The 18,168-nt window shown below is 57.3% G+C and overlaps 2 protein-coding genes and 1 non-coding gene across 3 annotated transcripts; 2 read left to right on the top strand and 1 right to left on the bottom strand.

Moving 5' to 3' along the window:
- Positions 1-975: 975 nt before the first annotated feature.
- On the top strand, positions 976-7,089 carry NCLIV_000920 (putative tRNA(guanine-N(7)-)-methyltransferase; the record flags this gene model as incomplete). The annotated part of the gene is made up of 11 exons (XM_003879584.1): positions 976-1,134; positions 2,124-2,256; positions 2,727-2,762; positions 3,476-3,550; positions 4,068-4,126; positions 4,679-4,741; positions 5,097-5,165; positions 5,739-5,809; positions 6,160-6,218; positions 6,551-6,690; positions 7,021-7,089. 11 exons carry the CDS (start codon positions 976-978, stop codon positions 7,087-7,089), a joined length of 933 nt encoding a protein of 310 aa, XP_003879633.1.
- Positions 7,090-8,441: 1,352 nt separating this feature from the next.
- Positions 8,442-8,513, top strand: NCLIV_t010006. The gene has a single exon. It is a non-coding gene; the product is annotated as a tRNA-Gly (tRNA).
- A 1,915-nt stretch (positions 8,514-10,428) lies between these two features.
- NCLIV_000910 (conserved hypothetical protein) lies at positions 10,429-17,526 on the bottom strand (the record flags this gene model as incomplete). The annotated part of the gene is made up of 1 exon (XM_003879583.1): positions 10,429-17,526. The coding sequence occupies one exon, from the start codon at positions 17,524-17,526 to the stop codon at positions 10,429-10,431; it is 7,098 nt and encodes a 2,365-aa protein (XP_003879632.1).
- Between the last annotated feature and the right edge of the window lie 642 nt (positions 17,527-18,168).

Raw genomic sequence — 18,168 nt, 5'->3', positions numbered from 1 at the left:
AAGAGATCCACCGAAAACGAGACTCGAAGAAAAGGGAAACCAGGAGATATAGCACGCCTGGACTGAGCGTGGCCTTCAAACACCCCTTCTCCTTCTCTCTGTTAGTCCTCTCTGTCGCTCTTTCCTCTCTTGTTCTCTCTGTTTTCCCGGAATTTTTCACTCGATTTGCTTTGTTTCCCAGCTCGGATATTCTCGAGGCCACGCGCCGCTGTGCATCGACGCGGTGTACAGACAGGGGGAGAAGAGAGATTTCGACTCTGTTCCTCCGCCGAAACAAGCAGCGACAGTACGCACCCTTTCACGCCTCTATTTCCTTTTTTTCTTTTAAATCATCTCGCGTCTGCTCACAGACAGTTCCTGCTCTAAGGCTGTCTGCGTGCTTTGAGGTTTCGCCCGCAGCATTTTTCTCGAGTTGCGCATGCGCCTGCATGCAGATTAGCTTTGTGTTTGAAACGCATTTACATAAAAACATATAATATATATATATATACGTAGATATACGATAATTTTTTTTTATGCAAACGCATATTTCCCTAGGGGGTTTGGAGAGAAGTGAGGCTGGAATCTCTTCTTCAGCGGGGGAGAAAAAAGAATCGAGGGAAGTCGAGAAGCATGCCCAGATCGGGATAAATATTTTCCTAATTCTCCCTCGGTTCCGTTTTTTCTTTGTCTCTTCGTCTGCGTTTTTCTCTCTCGTTTTTCCGTCCCTCTTCAGTCGTTCTTAAAATCGAGCTGGACGCAATAGCGGACGCTCCTCGACTGTTTTTTTGGCGACTGTTCATTCAGATCCACGCGTTGTTTCACGTCTTCCCTCTGTACTTTGTCTGCCGTCTTATCTCCTTTTTCTTTCTTCTCCGTCTCCCTTTCGCTTCAAGCCTCAGCCTCGGCATCGCCCCGTGCTTCTTTCGCCAGTTTCTTTGCTGCTCACTTCAGAGAGAGACAGCGTCGCTTTAGCCCGTCGACAAGATCGAGAAGATGGAGACTTCAGTCGAGGATCCACATCCTCAAAACACCCCAGACTCTCCTTCCCCTTCTTCTGCGACTTCTTCTACGCAAGATGGGATGGTCACTGCCGTGGGGCAAGAGAGCGGCGGAGTCGTGAAACCCAAGAAGGCGGCTTACCGACAGAGAGCAGTGAGTGTGATGCCGAAGTGCACAATCACGAAATCGGAGGCACGTCAAAAATCCATGGATAGGGCTCTCACGATTGCATATATATATATACATGCATGTGCATGCGTAGAAGCATATGATGGTTCATCTGACGCACGTACACACCTGTATATGTTAATCTATGTGGAGAGAGAAGGGTGAAGGGAAATTGTATTACGGCATATATTGGTTTTGTCGTTTTGTAGTGGGGCAACTGTTTACGCGTTTGTGCACGCATTTATCATTGTGTTGGAAACACCAAATCCTTTGCGAGGCTTCGCCAGAAATCATTCTTGAAGACCTTTTTTGCTTGCTGTCTCGACTTTTGCTGCGTGACGCGTTTCTGCCGACACAAGGTCTGTGCTCTTCCGCCGCCCCCAGCGATTTCTTGTTTCTGGTATTTTCTTCTTGCGTAACGCCTCTTCTAACTCCTTTTTTTCTGGTTCTTGTCTTTCCTGGTTTTTTTGAACTGGAATGGAACGGTCACTGTTGTTAGCCTCATCGTTTTCTGCACTCCTCTCACCAGCTCTCGCCTCGTTGTGACCCACTCCCACAGGAGAAACAGGAGTTGTTGAAGAAAATCGAAACTCCGTAGACATAAAAAAAAAATCGAAACTCCGTAGACATACAAATCTATATGTGCGTGCAAACGTGTCTGTCTAAGGATATGTCAACAGGTGGATTTATCTATTATCTCTGTACGTGCCGAGCTGTCTCCCCATCTGTCCGTGTGTGGGTATGCTAAGGGACGGGGATGTGGAGGGCTGCTTAAGCTTCTGCAGCTGTGCGTGCGCGTCTGCGATCCGTTCTGGACAAGTCTCTTTTTTCTTTCTGATTCTCCCTTCTCTCTTCTTTTCGTGTTTGTTTCCACGTTCTTCTTGCCTTCGTGGGCGTCTTCGGACGCCTCGTTCCCCGCCCCGTTTCTGCGCGTCAGTGCTTTGTTTCCGTCTCTTTAAATGCTCACCTCTCAGCACTGTAACCCGCTAGCGGACTCCTACATCGTCTATCCCAGAAGCCCAGACTTCGTCGATTGGTCTTTCCACTTCCCTGCATTCTTTCCGAGCGAGGCTGACGCATGCGCCTCCCGAGACCTTACCCTCAACAGTAAGCGCATCGTAAAGCACAGACGATTCCACACAGGGAAGCTAGCCTTCACGCAAATCCACACCGTTTCTGTGGATACAAAGACACGCACACGCATCCACTCGACAGATATATAGAGAGGCTGGTAGTATGTAGCGAAATTGATAGTAGATCGACAGAGTGGTAGATATATCGAGAGCTAGATATATTGAGAGACAGGTAGATACAAGAAAATGTACAGATGGATTTGCATGCCTTTGTGTGTATCCGTTTTTGTGCCGCCCCAAGCAACTCGCTGCGAGCATCAACGAGGGGACAGAGGTGAAACGCACATGCAGAGGAGAGCAGACAACGTCAGTTGACGGTTCCGCAGCTGGTGTGAGCGAGAAACGTGTAGAAGTGGAGGGTAGCAGTCCCTTTCCGCTTTGCGGTTCCGGTCATTTCTGTGCATTCGCTTTTTGCAAACGTTTCACCCTGCGTGTTTCGTTCAGCGGAACAGTACCCCGTTTCGTATCCCTCTCGCCAGCGTAAGTTTTTTGCCTTTTTCTCACTCTCGTGCTCGCCTGCTTCGTGTTCTCGTCTCTTTCTCTGTCCTGTGTCCTTGCCGTTCTCTGACCCTCTCCGAGACTCTACAAATTCTTTCTTTTCGTGTCCATTTCTCTTTCGGCACCTCCTCGATCCTGCGATTTCGCTTTTGTGGACTCTGAGGGGGAGTCTCGCGTGCTGCCTCTTTTGCACTTTGCCGTGGAACCCTGCATGAGGAGAGGCCTTACTCACCCAGAAGAACTCTCCCGGAAGGGTGCCTTCCGCCTGGTGTTTCGTAGTGAACAAACTCTGAGAGGTAAAGCCATACTTCTCGGATCTCTCGCTGCGCTACGCATGCAGACGTCAGGCGCCGTATTTTTGGGCGAGACGTGTGCGTTGTGCGCTTGCCGTGGCTCGTGCAGCCAGCTTTGACCTGTCTCTTCTCTGTCGCCGTTTTACTTGCGCAACGGGCCTTATCGAGCTCGCTCGTGCCTTACGGTGCAAACACACGGTCACCGATGCCAGGTCGAAAGCTCAGACGCGCGCCGTTCTCCCTCGACGCCTATCTACGTCAGGTGGACGTGTCGCGCTCTACCTGTGGATCTTTACGTGTCCAGAAATCCCAACATACACATCGTAACAGTTACATAGAGAGATACACATGTGGATAGGCGGACATCATCTTTACCTCTGCGGCGTTCGTCTGTTTCGTCAGCGCCACATTTGAATGGAACAGTTGGACCGCGTGTGGAGTTCCTCGACGTCGGCTGCGGCTTCGGTGGTTTGCTCGGTGAGAAAAGTTGTTTGCTTTCTCGTCCTCAGCGAGACATGGCTCCTCACCGATTGAGTTTAACGGTCCCACTCAAATTCCTCTCCGTTATCCCACGTTGCTACTGTCGATCCATCTGTGTATGTATGTATGTATGTATGTATGCATGTATGTCTGCACGTATGTATGTATGTATGTATGTATCTATCTATCTATCTATCTATCTATCTATCTATCGATCGATCTATCTATCTCTACCTAAATCTATCTATATAGATATATCTACCTATGCATTTGTGGGTTGTCGAATACATGTGTTTCTTGGCCTTCTGGGTGCGGGCTCTGGGATAAAAGTGGACGCATGCATCGTCGGTCGTTTTTTCCTTTCGCGCGTTTCGGCTGGGAGTGCCCGCGGAGACACTTGACTAGCCTCGACTTCTGTCTCGGCGTTTTGCCTTTTTTAAACTCAAACGCGCTTGCCACCCTCAGATACCCTTCGAAGACACCGCTGCTGACTGTGTTTCTGATTTTGTTTCAGTGTCTCTTGCTCCCAAGTTCCCGCGTACTCTGATGATGGGTATGGAGATTCGCGAGAAGGTGAGCAGACGAATCAAGCTGGAGACTTTCGCTTTATCGCCTGTCTCTTTTTCGGCTCCGCTGGTGCGCACTGACCTGTTTCGTTTCTGGCTTTCTCCACTTGGTAACTTGCGCGGATTTTCTTTCGCGAATCTGCAGCCTTCAACCGCGTTGCTACCTCAGTGTATGCAGTCCCTTCCCCGCCTCGAGTGCCTGACCCTCCTTCAAAGCGTACCAGGTGGCCAGTGAAGTGTGTCCCGTCCGGGAAGGCGTTTCCGTGGGCTGTGGAGCTTCCTCCTCCAGGATACACCCAGAATTCGCTCGGAGTCTGCGACCCAAAGGAATTGGGAAAGTCGCCGAACACCAGAGTTGCCCATGAAACCGACAACGCAACTTGTCTGTCAGACGACGGGCCTTTTGCCTCTCGGAATACGGCCGCATTTTGCACGTCGCGAGATGCGTGTGAAACGCGGGGCCTGCCGTGCATATGCTCTCAGCTGAATACGGACTGGTGCGTTGTCTGGCGCTTTCGCTCGAGCGGTTACATGCGACTGTGTGGTGATTCGCATGCAGGTGACGAATTATGTCGGGGAGCGAATTGCGGCTCTCCGAAAAGAGCATGCAGCGACGGGACAGGTGAGTGGATTTGCGACGCCATTCAGGCTGCGGCACCAGTCAGATCGTGGCCGTTTCGTGTCTTTTCCATCTTGCCTCTCGGCGTCGGACCTTGCGGTTTTGGCGCTCGCCTTCGCTGAAGGCTCCGCTCGTCGTTCTCCTGCTCCGACAAGGTGTTTTTGTGTCTCTCGCTTTTCTGCGTTAGCTGTTTCGCATTTGCCGCTTTTGCGCCTCGCGGGGGTCTGCGTCTTCGCCGCCTGTCGACAGGTCGCTTGGTCCTCATTTCTTCCTTGTGCTTGGCTTTCTGTGTGGCTGTCGCGTTTTTTTTTCACTGCTTCCGCTGCCTCCCCCATTTCGTATGCGCGCTTGTCTTCAGTTCGCCAATGTGTCGATCATCCGGACGAACGTGATGAAATTTCTCGTCAACTACTTCCGCAAAGGCCAGGTACGTCCGCGGTGGCTTCGTCGTGCTTCGATCCGTTTCGGGTTTGCAGCGCAGATCCCCCAGCTCGGGGCGATTTATCTGCGTGCTAGGCAGTTTTCCGTGTGTGTGCTTCCACTCCCGTGTGTAGACATATGCTCACGTTTCTACCTTGGGGCGTCAGGCAAGCCGGCACATGCAGCGGGTTCAAGCGTGCGGAACCCTCTGTGTTTCGCCAGTTTCCGCTCTCACCGGGGAAAGAGGGATGTGTCGTCGTCACTGCCTGACACGGGCCGTGCGACGCAGTCCCGGAAACCTGCTGCAGAGTCAGACAGTCGAGGGAAAACCGAAAGGGTGCAGTGACACCGGGGGAAAGTGGGGAGTGGTGTGTCCTTTCCCAAACGCGCGGGCTGAGTCCAGGCGCAAACGCGTCGCGCCCGACTCGTCGCGGGAATGTACAATTGCAAGAAGCTGTGCGGCAGGGGCAGCAGAGCTGCTGAGGCCACCACGCAAAAATGTGCATGCGAGCATGCGTCCGGTGCTTGCTACCTGGGACCACCAAGACGAAGCGCGCCTCAGAGAGTGTCTTTTTTTCAGCTCACAAAGATGTTCTTCTGCTTCCCCGATCCCCACTTCAAACGGAGCAACTGGCGTCGACGTATCATCAAGTGAGTAGAGAGCTGGGTGCATGTGCGCGTGGCGGGTGGTCTGAGTGAGCGCGCTGTATGCAGGCCGGTGCCTGCGAGTTTTTGCCTGTGTCTGTGTTGAGCTATGGCCATCACTCCTGCGTGTTACAGGGCGCAGAGGTGCGTAGACGCGCTGGCCACGCAACATGGGGTGGTGCGCCTTTTTGTGTAGGCAACCCGTTTGTGGAGTGAATCCGGTCCGTGTTGCACAGAGACAGCTGCACTCTGAGGCCCTCGGAGCGCGACTTAGGAGCAGAGAGAGCCCCGGGGTTTCCTGCCTTTCCGTATTTGCCATCGGCGCACTCGTGATTCCCCCCCCGTTTTGTTTTCAGCGCCCCCGTTCTCTCTCTGTACGCCTACGTCCTTCGTCCAGGCGGACTTCTTTACACGGGTAAGGGCTCCGGTTCAAGATACCCGTCTCGCGTTCCACCCTTTGCGCCGCTCGTGTCTATAAATTTCGCCTTTCCGTACGGCGTATTTTGTCTCGCGGTTCTCTTGCCTGTAGGCAGACACGAAGATAACAGGGAAACGTATGTATGAACAAGTGCTTCTGTCTCTACGTGATGTGGCCTTGCCATGCCAAGATACTTGTCACCGGTCTCACGGCTCGGGGACAGAGAGCACAGGAGTCACGGGAAATGGCTCCCAGGTGGTGAAAGAGGGAAAGTTCCTTCGTGGCGGTGAATCAGCTGCTCGGTTGGTTGTGGCTCTTTTCCTGCTCAGTCACAGACGTGGAGGATTTGCATCGCTGGATGCGGAAGTCATGCTTGCTGCACCCTCTCTTTGAGGAAGTTCCCCTGACAGATCTGGAAGACGACCCATGCCTCGCAGCCATTGAAAGCGATACAGAGGAAGGCATGAAGGTACGGCGAAATGTTTCGCTAACAGCAAGGATGGCCGCAGTTTAGAGCGTGGCAGCATGAGCCAAAACACTCATGTTCCGGTAGGCCACAGGAGAAACGAAAATGAGGCACGTGCCAGCAGGATGGGGCGCCCGCTACCAGGAGCTGCCAAGAAGTCGAAGCGTCAGGACTTTCGTGGGGGATTCCGATTTGAGTTTTCAGCAAAGGTTCACTGTCCCGTATGACCGCTGTTTCGCGACTTCCGAACCCGGTGAAGGAGACTCTTCCAGCGTTGGAAAACGGACGAATCCCCCGCGATAGCCGGTGTGCACTCACCCCTTTTGTTTGCAGGTCAAACGCATGGGACAGCCGTGTTACACGTGCGTTTTTCGGCGGATCGGCGAGCTTCCTGTCGCCTAAGGACCGCGTATCGAGCGCTTCCGGGAAACCCCCTCAATTTATTTTGTTGTGGCGCAGCGTGTGCAGTGTGCCTCGGAGTCCCTCGGCAAAAAAGCAAACTTCGGGAACATTTTGAAAGGGCGCTACGCCGGGCTCCTGTCTGTACAGTTTCTGAGCAGAGCCTCCTCTCGTGGTTTGAGGTGTAGGGTACGCTTTTGCAAGGGTGTTTTGTCGATCAGCCAGTCAAACCTGAAGCACGTGAGTTGTTGGTTGTCTTTAATCTTCCTGGTCCCGGGAAATGAGGCGGCGAAGACGGCCGCCGAGCTGGTGTGCTAAATTTTCACCTCGCAACTGCTGCACTGGCAAAAAAATATCCGCTTCTCGAGTGTTCTTCAATGGACAAACTCGCCGTTATATCTGAGAGTTACGAGTCGAAAGAAACGCTAGTCTCCCACACAACGTGGTGTCGTCTAGGGCCCCTCACGAACCTGCTTCGTACAGACGCTGACTACCAACCACAGTGAACTGAGACTGCAGGCCGTCGGAGTCAAAAGCGAGAAGGCAGAGCAGGTGTTACTGTCTGTGAAGGTCCCGGCCCAGGGAGGAACGAGCTCTGCGGCCGAAAAGGGGGCCATGACGGTGCACACCGGTCTTCACACGGTGCGCACGAAACTCGCATTTTGGCGGCACGTGCTCAGTACAGCGGTTCCTCTTCCTGCAATGGCGTTTCATGGCGCTGGCGCGAGGTGCGTCCTCCGGAGCCCGATGTTTTGGATGGGCGCGTCGAGTCATATCTTGTAGACACTGCGCAGCGCTGAAAATTGCCGATTGACGTCCCGGTGGCATCTCTGCGGCATCTGGTGACTCCGTCAGTGTCTGGACAACATGAAAAAACCAACCGAACGCCACTGTATCCACTGTGTTTGCCTCATCTGTTTGGACAACTCAAACACGGCGCCGTCGTCCGCGTGGCTCGTAGCCCCTCAATGGGGATTTCTGGTGAGCAGGCACCTCGGGGCGACTCACTGCTAACGAAACCTTTCTCATGTAAGCAGGAGTTCGTTGCGCTAAGTCAGCACGTTATAGCGTAAACTATTCAAGCCCTCCCAGCTCTTCGTTTCCTTTCAGCGCTTTGAGTCAGCGCCGATTCAAGAGTCTTCACGATCGAAAGCACCGCCCAGATTCTGGCGTCGCGAGTGTCTCATCCAGCTTAACAAAGTTTTGGTCCGACGTCCTTATGGTGCACGCAGATCACGTCGTGCACGAGGAACACGTTTCCAGTGTTAGAGGATGATACGGAAGTATCTTGACAGTCTTTCATAAGCGAAGACCGGAGATAATGGCCGAGAGACGGTCTCCCCAGAGTTGAGCATGCGTCAGTAGTCCAACGGTTAGGATACCTGCCTTCCAAGCAGGTGACCCGGGTTCGACTCCCGGCTGACGCACTTTGCCGGTTGCTCGTATAGGGCATGCCACGCTCGCCCACTTCTTTTTATGCTCTGCTCGCAAAGAGTACGAACCGTTTTTTTCGGTTTTCTGGAGAGAGGGGAAGTATCGCCTGTTGCATCCCTTCACGAGCGGATCTTTTGGCGCGGATACGGGGCTCCGACACTTCTTGCGCATCTGCAGCTTCCCAGGGCGTCAGCTGTGGATGTGCTCTTGGTTTGTTCCCAGCTATGAAAGCCCCGGAGTGGTCATGCACACCCGACCAATCCTAACTGCTTTGTTACCGGCCCAGAGGCGCGCATGTCCTGAAGCATGGCGCTTTTCGGCGAGGACGGACGGGTTAATCCCCCCAGATGGTATCAACAAATCCACCTCGTCGTACGTACCGTGCCACGTCTCGGCTGGCCCCATTGCGTGCAGCCGTAACCAGAAAAGGGATGTGCATCCATATGGCCACCATACACATGCGTACAAATGCAATGCATGCATGTACCTGCATCTATGCATCGATTCTTCATTCGGGGGTTCACTAGGCTCAAAAAACGACCTGTCTTCCAGAACGGACGTTGGCCTGGATGCAGTCGAATGTTTTCGAGTGTGTCGTCTGTGGCAAACAGGGAGTAACTAAACACCAAGTGTGTTCGAGGTGGAAGCACACAGCGTTCAGAAGATTCGGTCTGCTAGAGTGAAATGCCTTTTTGCTGGGGTAGACGAGAATCCGGCAAAGCGACGTTGGCAGAGCCCCCGGCAGAATGTCTCAGACACCCGACCTGGTTTTCAGAGATTGACAGAAATTAAAAAGGTAGGAAAGAACGAGTTCGCATGCCGGAGTCTTGCATTTGGTTTCGCCGTTGCTGGCGGTGAGAAATGGTAAGCCACAAGACGCGCTGCCTACGCCCACGCATAAGCAAATCCCTGCTGTCAGTGCTCTTGCCAGAACCCGACCACAGGAAAAACAATAAAAACCTGAAGGAAAAAGGAAATACTTCTTCCGCGTGCATGCAGATTCAGGCCAGCCTGAACCCGGGCAGGATGTACCTTTTTCTTTTTCCCGGTGATTACCAAACGGCAAATTGGACCAGACGCCCCGCGAACACGCCAGGCGCACCCTGGTGTCCCTACTACACTTTCGCTTCCCAGAGACACAGGAAAGACATCCTGTGTGGTTTTCCAACACTAAGCCCTCTCAGGACCGAAAGCAAAAATCCGAAACACACTCGCGAACGAGCATCCAAACATTCAAATTCCCTTTGGCTTGTGCACGTGCTTTCACATGCGTGCCCATGCAGAGAAGTACACACAGATCTGGAGGTACATAGGTACGCATATATATATATATATATATATATATATATATATGCATGTGTGCATGCACACAGTCACTGTTTCCTTGTTCACCAATAAGGAAACCGGTGAGAGCAGAAGGTCGACGAGCGCGTCGCACTCAACACTGTGTGAACGCCTGGCCGATGTAAATCAGAACGCCTCGCGCGAGTTTCGCCTGTCTGTTCTTTTTTCGGAAACACCGCCACATCGAAAGCGTGGCATGAGAACAGGTCCGCAAGGAGTCGCCAGCGAAACCCGACGCACGGAAACCCACACCGACCGGGACAGCGTCGCGAACGCATGTCTTCTTCGGCTCTCTTTTTTAAAACCCACCTCTGGAGCCGCCACCACGAGGTCGTGCCCGCCTCTCGGCGCGACCCGCGAGGCTTGAATCGGGAAATCTTGCCTGCCCTCAAACGCATCGTTTCCGGTTCTCCACTCCGTTCGTACTCTCCGTTCTTCGATCCTCAGTCTCGCGAACACGAATGCCAAGAAGTGTACCAAAGAATAGGCGCGCTGTTGCTAGACCCACGCCGCCGGCGAGACGGGCTGTATGAACTTTTTCGCGTGTCTTCTCCTTTCTCTACGCTAGGTTCTGCCAGCCTTCGCCTTCCGCTGTTTTCCCTCTTCTGTTTGGCCTTTCTCCTCGCCGCCCTCGCAACTCACATGCGCTTCGCAGGCTCGCTCCTCCCCCAAAATTTCCAGGATGCTCGTGACGGCAGCCCGAACTTCGGCGAGCACCGCGAGGAAAGGCGCCCCGCCAATCAGTTCCGACTCGGTCTCGCTTCTCTCCGCGTTCTTTCCTTTCTCGCCAGCGTCTCTCTGAGTCACCTCCAGTTGCTGACTCCAGATCTCCAAGAGTGCGACAGAGAGAAACAGCGTGGCATGCATATGTTTCTCGTCCTCGACGCTTCGATGCTTCTGCCGTCGCTGCTTCAGTTCCCACCTGAACAGCCGCTGCGTGCGCTCGCTGAGGTTTTCTTCCGCGTCGCACACAGATGGAACGGCTCCAGCGGCCGCTGAAAAGGCATCCGCCCGATGCGCAGCCCGCTCGCAGTAACGGACCAGCATGTCTCGGAACACTATCGCGAGACGAATGTGCCTTGCTAGCTGGCATAGACGCCGAGAAACGACCGTGCCGCGCTCCCCCGCTACTGCGTTCGTCTGCTCTGCCTCGTCTGTCCTGTGACGCCTTTCCGGCCCGAGACTGTCGCCTTCTGCCGACGGGTTCTCGCCAGCCTGGACTTGCGCGTCCTCCGCAGCCGTCGCAGCAGCAAAAGCCATCAGGAGTCGCTTCCAAAACTGCATGCACGAGACGAAAGAGGGCTCTGCGTCAGTCTCCGCGAGTGCATGCACGGCATCCAGGAGGTGTTCTAGGATGCATGTGGGCCGCTCTTCATCGAGCGCGCCTCGACTGGGCTCCGCTTCGCTTGTGGGAGACAGCGAACCCTTGCCAGGCAAAGCGACAGGCGAAGCGCCACGGCCCGCATGCGCCTCTGCGCGCTTCATGGAAGCCTCGACGACACCTCGACGACGGCCAGGAAGACACGAGGGAGACCGCAGAGCGGCGAGCCAGCAGACCCCGACGGCGTCGGCCAAACGATTCGGCTTTGAGGGACAGAGAGACGGAGGGGCCGTCGCAGTCTCCCCGAGTTTCTTTTCAACGGAAAACCCCGACTGGCAGCGGCATGCGAACACGTGCAATTTCGATTCGTCGTTTCCGCGTGAAGACCCGTCTTGCCTGTCTCCTCCGTCGCCCAATACGTGAGACAGCAGAGCTGAGGTTAAAAGAGAGCCAGCGAGACTTCTTCCTTGCCGAACGACTCCCCGCAGAGCCCGAAGACCGTCGCTCGTCCCCTGCCTCGCGAGCACCTCCTCTTCCTCTTCTCCACTGTTTGCGTCATCCGTCGCTCGCGCGTGCCGGTCCTCTGCTGCAAAGCCGAGCAGTTGGTTTCCGACCTCGGCAAACGCACAGGAGAGAAACTCCAGAGTTTCGTGGAAGGCCCGCAGCAGCACGGGAGCGCACCTGGCCTCGAAACCGGGAAACGCGGCCGCGACCGTCCGAAGGAGGACAAGCGAGGCAGCTGCATGCACGCCATAGGCTCCAGAAGAGACGCATGCACGGACCGAAGAGCCATGCAGCCCCGCAAGCCATCCAAGAGAGCAAAAGGCTGAGAGGCGAGAAGAAAACGCTTCTCCTTTCCCTTCCGCCACGTCCGGGAAAAAAGGGCGAGGCGGTTTCGGGTCTTGGACGGGGAAGGAGAGACGCACTCGGTCCGAAAGATCTGCGGCCTCCCTGTCTCCGCTCGACTCTACGGCTTGAAGCGCCTCAAAGAGAGAAGGCACACGGCGGATGTGAGCGAGAAGCTGGGAAGACGCCGCAACTCGAGACCTCGATTCGCCCTCGCGCCGCGTCTCGTTGTCTTTCGAGTTTTCGTCGGCGATGCAGACGCTCTCGGCAGCTTCGTCGCCGCGGCAAAAGCCCCAACAGAAGGCCAAGAAGGCAGTCTCGGTTTCGGCGCGGCACCTCGCCGCTTCCGCTTCGCCGTCGCCCTCTTTTGTCTCCGCCATCGCGTCTCCAAGCCGCGCAGAAGAGACAGAGAACGAAGGAAACGCATGCGGATGAACCCCCCCAGGGAGGCGCCTTGCCCAACCGATGCGCAGGAAGTCAGTCAGAGCCACGTGCTCGGTCAAGAAGAAAGCCGGGCTCCCCGCTGTGCGTTCGCCGCCCCTGTCATCTTGGCTTGCGTCTCTCCCTGCCTTCCAAGACAGGGAGCGGCAGGAGCCGAGTCGCTCTCTTTGCTCGTTGCCTCGCTGCCCCGTCCTCGACAGACAGTCTCCCTTCCCTCTCCTGCCTCTCTCCACGCCGTTCTTCTCTCGGAGCGTCTCCACGTGTCTCTGTTCTTCCGAAACAGCACGAGGCGGCTCTCGGCCGTCTCCCTCCCAGCCCTCTCGCTCGCGTTCAAGACGCAAGTGCGTCTTCAGAAGCTCCTGCTGCCACGGAGACGAGGAAAACGGAGTCCCCGCCGAGGAAGGCGCAAGAGACGGGCAGAGGGTCTGTGGAGAAGAGACCGTTCCCTCGGACCGCGAGACATGCAGAGCCGAAAGACCTCTGCGTTCCCCGCTTCCTTCCGCAGAGACCGCCGCGCGAGATGCCGGCGAACTCTCGTCGTTGAAGAGGTCGCACGAAGAACGGCGTCGGCGAGAGCGAACCACCCGTCGCTTCTTTCGCCGCAGCGACAGTTCCAGGGTTGCGTCTCCTCGCCAGCGTCTCTTCACACAAACAAACTGAGAACCGGAACGCGGCTCGGCGAGACGGCCCGCCACGGAGCGCGTTGAGACTTCCCGCAGCACACCCACCAGCACGCGAAGCCGCCGAAGAAGCAAAGGCGGGAGACCAGGCACCAGAAAAGGAAAAGGAGACTGAGAGAAAAGCTGAGACGCAGAGCGGGGAAACGAAGAGGAGGAAGCGACTGGCGATTTGAATTGGGTGAGAAAGGAAATGAACGCTGACGCATGGAGAGCGGCAAGGAGCGGGGACAAGGAAGAGAGAGACGACGGCGCCAGGGAGCGACGGAGTTGATTGACCGTTTCCGCTATTTGCTTTCGAACGCGAATCGCGTGTGAAACTCGGCAGGTGGCCAAGATTCCGCTTCCCCAACCCCCCGAGAGACAGGAACGGCCCGACAACCCCCCGACATCCTCCGGCATGCCGCAGACACCGCGGGCGGCTTCCTCGCTCTCTCCTCTCCCGTCCTCTCGGTCGAGACCCGACAACGCCAGACTCGCGAGGGCGTTGCCCTGCTCTGCGATGGCGGCGCGGACTGCGGCGTCATCCGCCTGCTGTCCCGCCGAGCGCGAAACTGAGCGAGACGAAACGCGCGTCTTTCGCCTGCCACGCCGCCGCTCCTGCATGCGGTGCAAAGAGAAGGTCGCCTTCCGCACGTGTCGGCTTTTCGCCGGTGCCCCACAGCGCCAAGACGGGAGAGAAGCAAGAGGAGACAGCGACGAAAGGTTCGTGCCGACAGGAGTGGTGAAGCCCTCGTTCAGCACGCAGGACGAATCCGAGAGGGACACTGTGCTGCATCGACTGTTTGCGTCTGTCGTTGCATTTTGAATGGCGTATGCGAACAGCGGCTCAGCAAAGCACATGTCCCTATCACGTGGATCCTCCTCTTCTCCGCACAGTCCTCGCGTGTCGCCTCCCGCGGGGTTTGCATCACCGCGGCAATCGGCGCCTTCCGTCCAGTGCTCCTCCTCGCGTCCGGCGCTGTGGGTCTTCACCGCTGAGACTGTCTCTGCCTTCGCGTCGCCTTCTTCCAAAGTGTCCCCTTCGCGTCGCTCGGCCTCGTCGGCTGCGCCTTCGCAGCTCACAGATTCCAGCGACTCGTCAACTTTTCCTTCCTGGTCTGCCTCAACCGCCTCTCCTTCGCTCCCTATGACTTCTCTCTCGTTCACTTGTCCACGACTCCGTGCGGATTCTCCTCTTGGCAGCGAATCGGGTTCCCTCTCTTCACCCTCGTTCGATGTCGCTGTGTCTGCCCCACAACCGTTTTCCTCGTCTCCCCCCGCTTTTTCAGATGCCTCTTCGTCTTCGGCCTCCATGCACTCGGTGCGTGCGCGCGCGCCTCGCACCTCGCTCGCCGCCTCTTGTGCAGCAGCCCCTGGCGGCTCTGCCTCGCTCTCCCCGCGCCGGTCGTCCCCAAAAAGGTCTTCGTCCAGACTCGCGTGCGGAAGCAGAGACGATTCTGGCTCCCGTGGAGAACGCGGCACCAACACGTCGAATTCGCTTCCTCTTTCTTCTCCAGCCGCCGCTCCAGAAGCGTCGTCTTCGCCAGTCCACCGTGCACTCCGTCCCACACTTCCGCTCTCTGCATCTTTCTCATATTCTGCCTCTTCTTCCTCTTCACTTTCTCCGTCTTCTTCAATGTCTCCGTCTTCTTCTCTGTGGGCGTCTTCTTTTCGGTCGTGGCGGGCACGACGAGCTGCGGTTCGGAGGCTCCGCGTCAAATCTTGGATGTGTTGGGCGTCGAGTTGTGCGAGTCTCTCGAGCCTTCTGACTGTGTCTTTTTCTCTCTTGAGTTCTTCCTGCGTGCACACGAGAAGCTGGTGGAGTTCTGCCTCGTCTTCTCGCCGCCTCTCCCTCTCTTCCTCGAGTTCCCGGAGACAGGCGCGCAGAGACGCCGCGGTTTCCTCGCTCCGCTGCCGCCTCTCTCGCTCCTCTGCATGCAGCGCCTTCTCTTCCTCCAGGCTCGCGGCCATCTCTTCCTCACGCCTCTCCAACTGGTGAATCAGGCCGATCTTCTCTTCGATCGCAACCTCCAAAGTTTTGTACTTTTCCGCCCATTCTCGGAATCCCCGCAAGCGAACCGCAAGCAATTCGCGCCGCAAAGAATCGCACGAAGCGCAACGAACGCCACAGGAAGAGGCAGACGAGGAAGCGACGCCAGAAAAAGAATCGGAAGACGAAGAAGACGAGGAAGACGACTTAGGCGCGGGCGGCGCAACAGCAGACATGAAAGAGGGTGCAAACGAAGAAGACTCGGATGGAGGCACTGAGAAAGGAAACTGAGAGTCGGACGGCGCGGCAGCGACGCAAGAGGGAGCGCAAGAGGAAGCCCGATAAAGAGGTGGAGACGAGACGACCGGGCGCGAGGCAGGTTGACCCGAAAGCTGTGTGTCTGTCGCCTTCGCGACTGCGTCTGCGTCCTCCGTTCTGCTTATCGACGAACCCCCGACCTCCTCCGGAGGAGCTTCGAAAGAACAAAAGGATCCTCTTTCTTCTGCGGAAGCGACGCCCTCTGCAGGTGACAGGGAGACCTCGAGGCGTTGGTCCTCGACGACCAGGGTGTGCTGGGCTTCCCCGTTCCCGTCCACGCTGTCTTCGCATGCAGTGGGCAGACCAGGCGAACACGGAAGAGCGTCACCCGAGAAAGACGAGTCCTCCAGAGCATCGTCTGGGAAGAGAATGCGGAGGGTATCGTCGACGTCGATCTGACTTGTCTTGGCGTCGCGCTGTCCCTGATCGTTTTCGTCGCAGCCGTCTCGCTTCGCGCCTTCTGCCTCGGTCTCCGAGAACCAGACGCTGTCGTCGAGGAGCCCGCCGGCGACGTTCCCTTCTCCGTCTTCGCCTCCATCGTTTCCGTCCCCTTTCGTCTCGGGTTCACCTGGAGCAACGAACAACTCAGCCAGCGAGTCTTCCAACTCCTGGCCCGCATTCGCTGGTTCGCCCGCGGACGGCGTCGCTCCCGAAGGTCTGTCTGTGGCTGGGAGACCTGTGCACGGCCGCTCACGAGGTGTACGTCCACCTGAAGTCTCCTCGACTTGCTTCGGCCACTCGCCGTTGCGCACGACCGCCGCCTGCGGCGCGCCCTCTCTTCCGCGTCCCCTCCGACCTTCCGTCTGTCGTCCCTGCTCGGCTGTCTCGCCTTTTTTCCCCGATCTCCCGCGACTCTGTTGCTTCCGGCCTCGCCCTCTGCCTCGGGAGGCCACCCGGGGTCCGACCTGGGGTGTATCTCCACCCGAGACTGCCGCTGGCGCGCACGCGCGAGCGGTGCCCTCAGGGACGCTTTCTGTCCAGCCGTCTTGGCCTTTTCCTCCGCATCCAGGCTGGTGCTGGCTTCTCGCAGAGAACGCGAGCACGGAAGACGGCCAGACGGCGGCGTCCCCTTCGCAGCTCGCTTGGCGCTCTCGGGTGTGCGTCCACTGCGTGTCACGCGTCGCAGGTGACGAGACAGCAGGCCTCGCGCTTTCGCAGGGCGCACACGTCGACGACTGGGCGAATGAAGGCGAAACTGCCGGTTTTGGAGCGCGCGCAGACACGGGGCGACCGAGCTGGAGGCCAGGAACGTGAGGAGAAAGCGACGAAAGGGGGGGAGACGGCAGTAAAGAGGTGGATCTGTCTTCCCCGCTTCTCCCGCCTCGAGATCTTGCTCCCGTCTTCACGGCAGTGCGCTGGGAGCGGCCGGAAGGTGCTCTGCCTGTCTCGTCCTTCCCTTCGACGGCCGACCCCTGGAGCGGCAGTAGCTCCCGCGCAGACACAGCTCCGGGACGGAGGCAAGTCGGCGCAGGCTCGAGAGAACCCAGGGGAGCACAGGCCGCAGCCCCGTCGCTCACTCCAGGCTCCAAGTGGTTTCTCGTCTCGGCCTCGCCGCGTGCAGGGGCCGACCTCAGTTTCCTCCCGCGTTTGATTTGTTCCCTGCGCTGTCCTTCTTCCGGGTCCTTTGGGCCTCGAGAGACGCGGCCTCGCTTTTTCTCGGGCGTGGCACGCGACAGGAAGAGGAGCATCTTCTCCCAGTCGAGATCCGTCTTCGTATTTTGGCTGTCTCCGTGCTGGGCGCCGAGGTGGGGCGACAACGTGCCAAGGGTGTCTCTCGCCTCCTGCGCTCGCGTGTCGGTTTCCGCCTCGAGCTGAGCAGGCGCCTGACCCGCCTCGCCCCAGGACGCCGCGCAGGCCTTGCGCGCCGCCGCGTCTCGCTCATCTTGCGCCGCCCTCAGCGACGACGCCAGAGCTGCAAGCGGAGCGTCCGTCGACGGCCCGAGACACGCTGCGGGGTAAGGCGCGCACGAGGGAGTCCACGGGCCGTCCCAGCCAGCGCACCCCGGCGGCACCGGCGAGGAGGGGACACGGTGCGGTGTCGACGCAGCTGTGGAGCTCTGACCGGAGGCGCTGCCTGGCATCGCCATGGCAGGCGGCTCGGACGAGAGCGCCTGCGCGGCGAATCGGCGGAGGAGGGCTGAGGGACGAGGAGCGCGAAGACAGTTTCCGAGTGAGAGTGGTGGGCGACCGAGAGCCGCGGACGGGAAGAAGGGGGAGGAGGGTGAGAGGGACGTGGGACTGAGACTCGGCTTTTCACACGCTCCGCGGGAGGCGAACGAAGCGGGGTAGGGCGAGCGGAGCCAGGCAGCTCTCGTCGGAGTGTGGAGGCGAGCGCGAGCATGTGGAGACGGCAGAGATGCTGAAAAAAGAGGGAATTTGCTTTGAAAGCGTCGACAGGCCGTAGACAGTGCTTGCCGCACCCCCCACGGTCGCCCAGCGGGGAGACTCCCGGAGTGTCGCCAACTCGGCTTCGCAGCCTGCACACGGGCGAGGCAACAAGACTTGCGAAGAAACGCGGACTGAAAAAGATCACTCGACTCGAAAACCAACGGAAAGTACGACGGTATGACACAGAACCACGAACCACACGAAGAACACGTCCAGAGCTTCAGCTGGGGAGCAAACTCCGACAGAAAGTGGCAGGGTCCTCGCCCCCCCCCCCCCCCACCCGAGAACAGAAACCGGTCGGAACAGTTTTGCTTCGAAAAAAGTCGAGAAAAAAGTTGCTG

Source organism: Neospora caninum, chromosome Ia (assembly GCF_000208865.1).
Source record: "Neospora caninum Liverpool complete genome, chromosome Ia".
Lineage (NCBI taxonomy): Eukaryota > Apicomplexa > Conoidasida > Eucoccidiorida > Sarcocystidae > Neospora > Neospora caninum.
The sequence above is the reverse complement of the archived record's forward strand: the minus strand, read 5'-3'. Positions and strand labels throughout refer to the sequence as shown.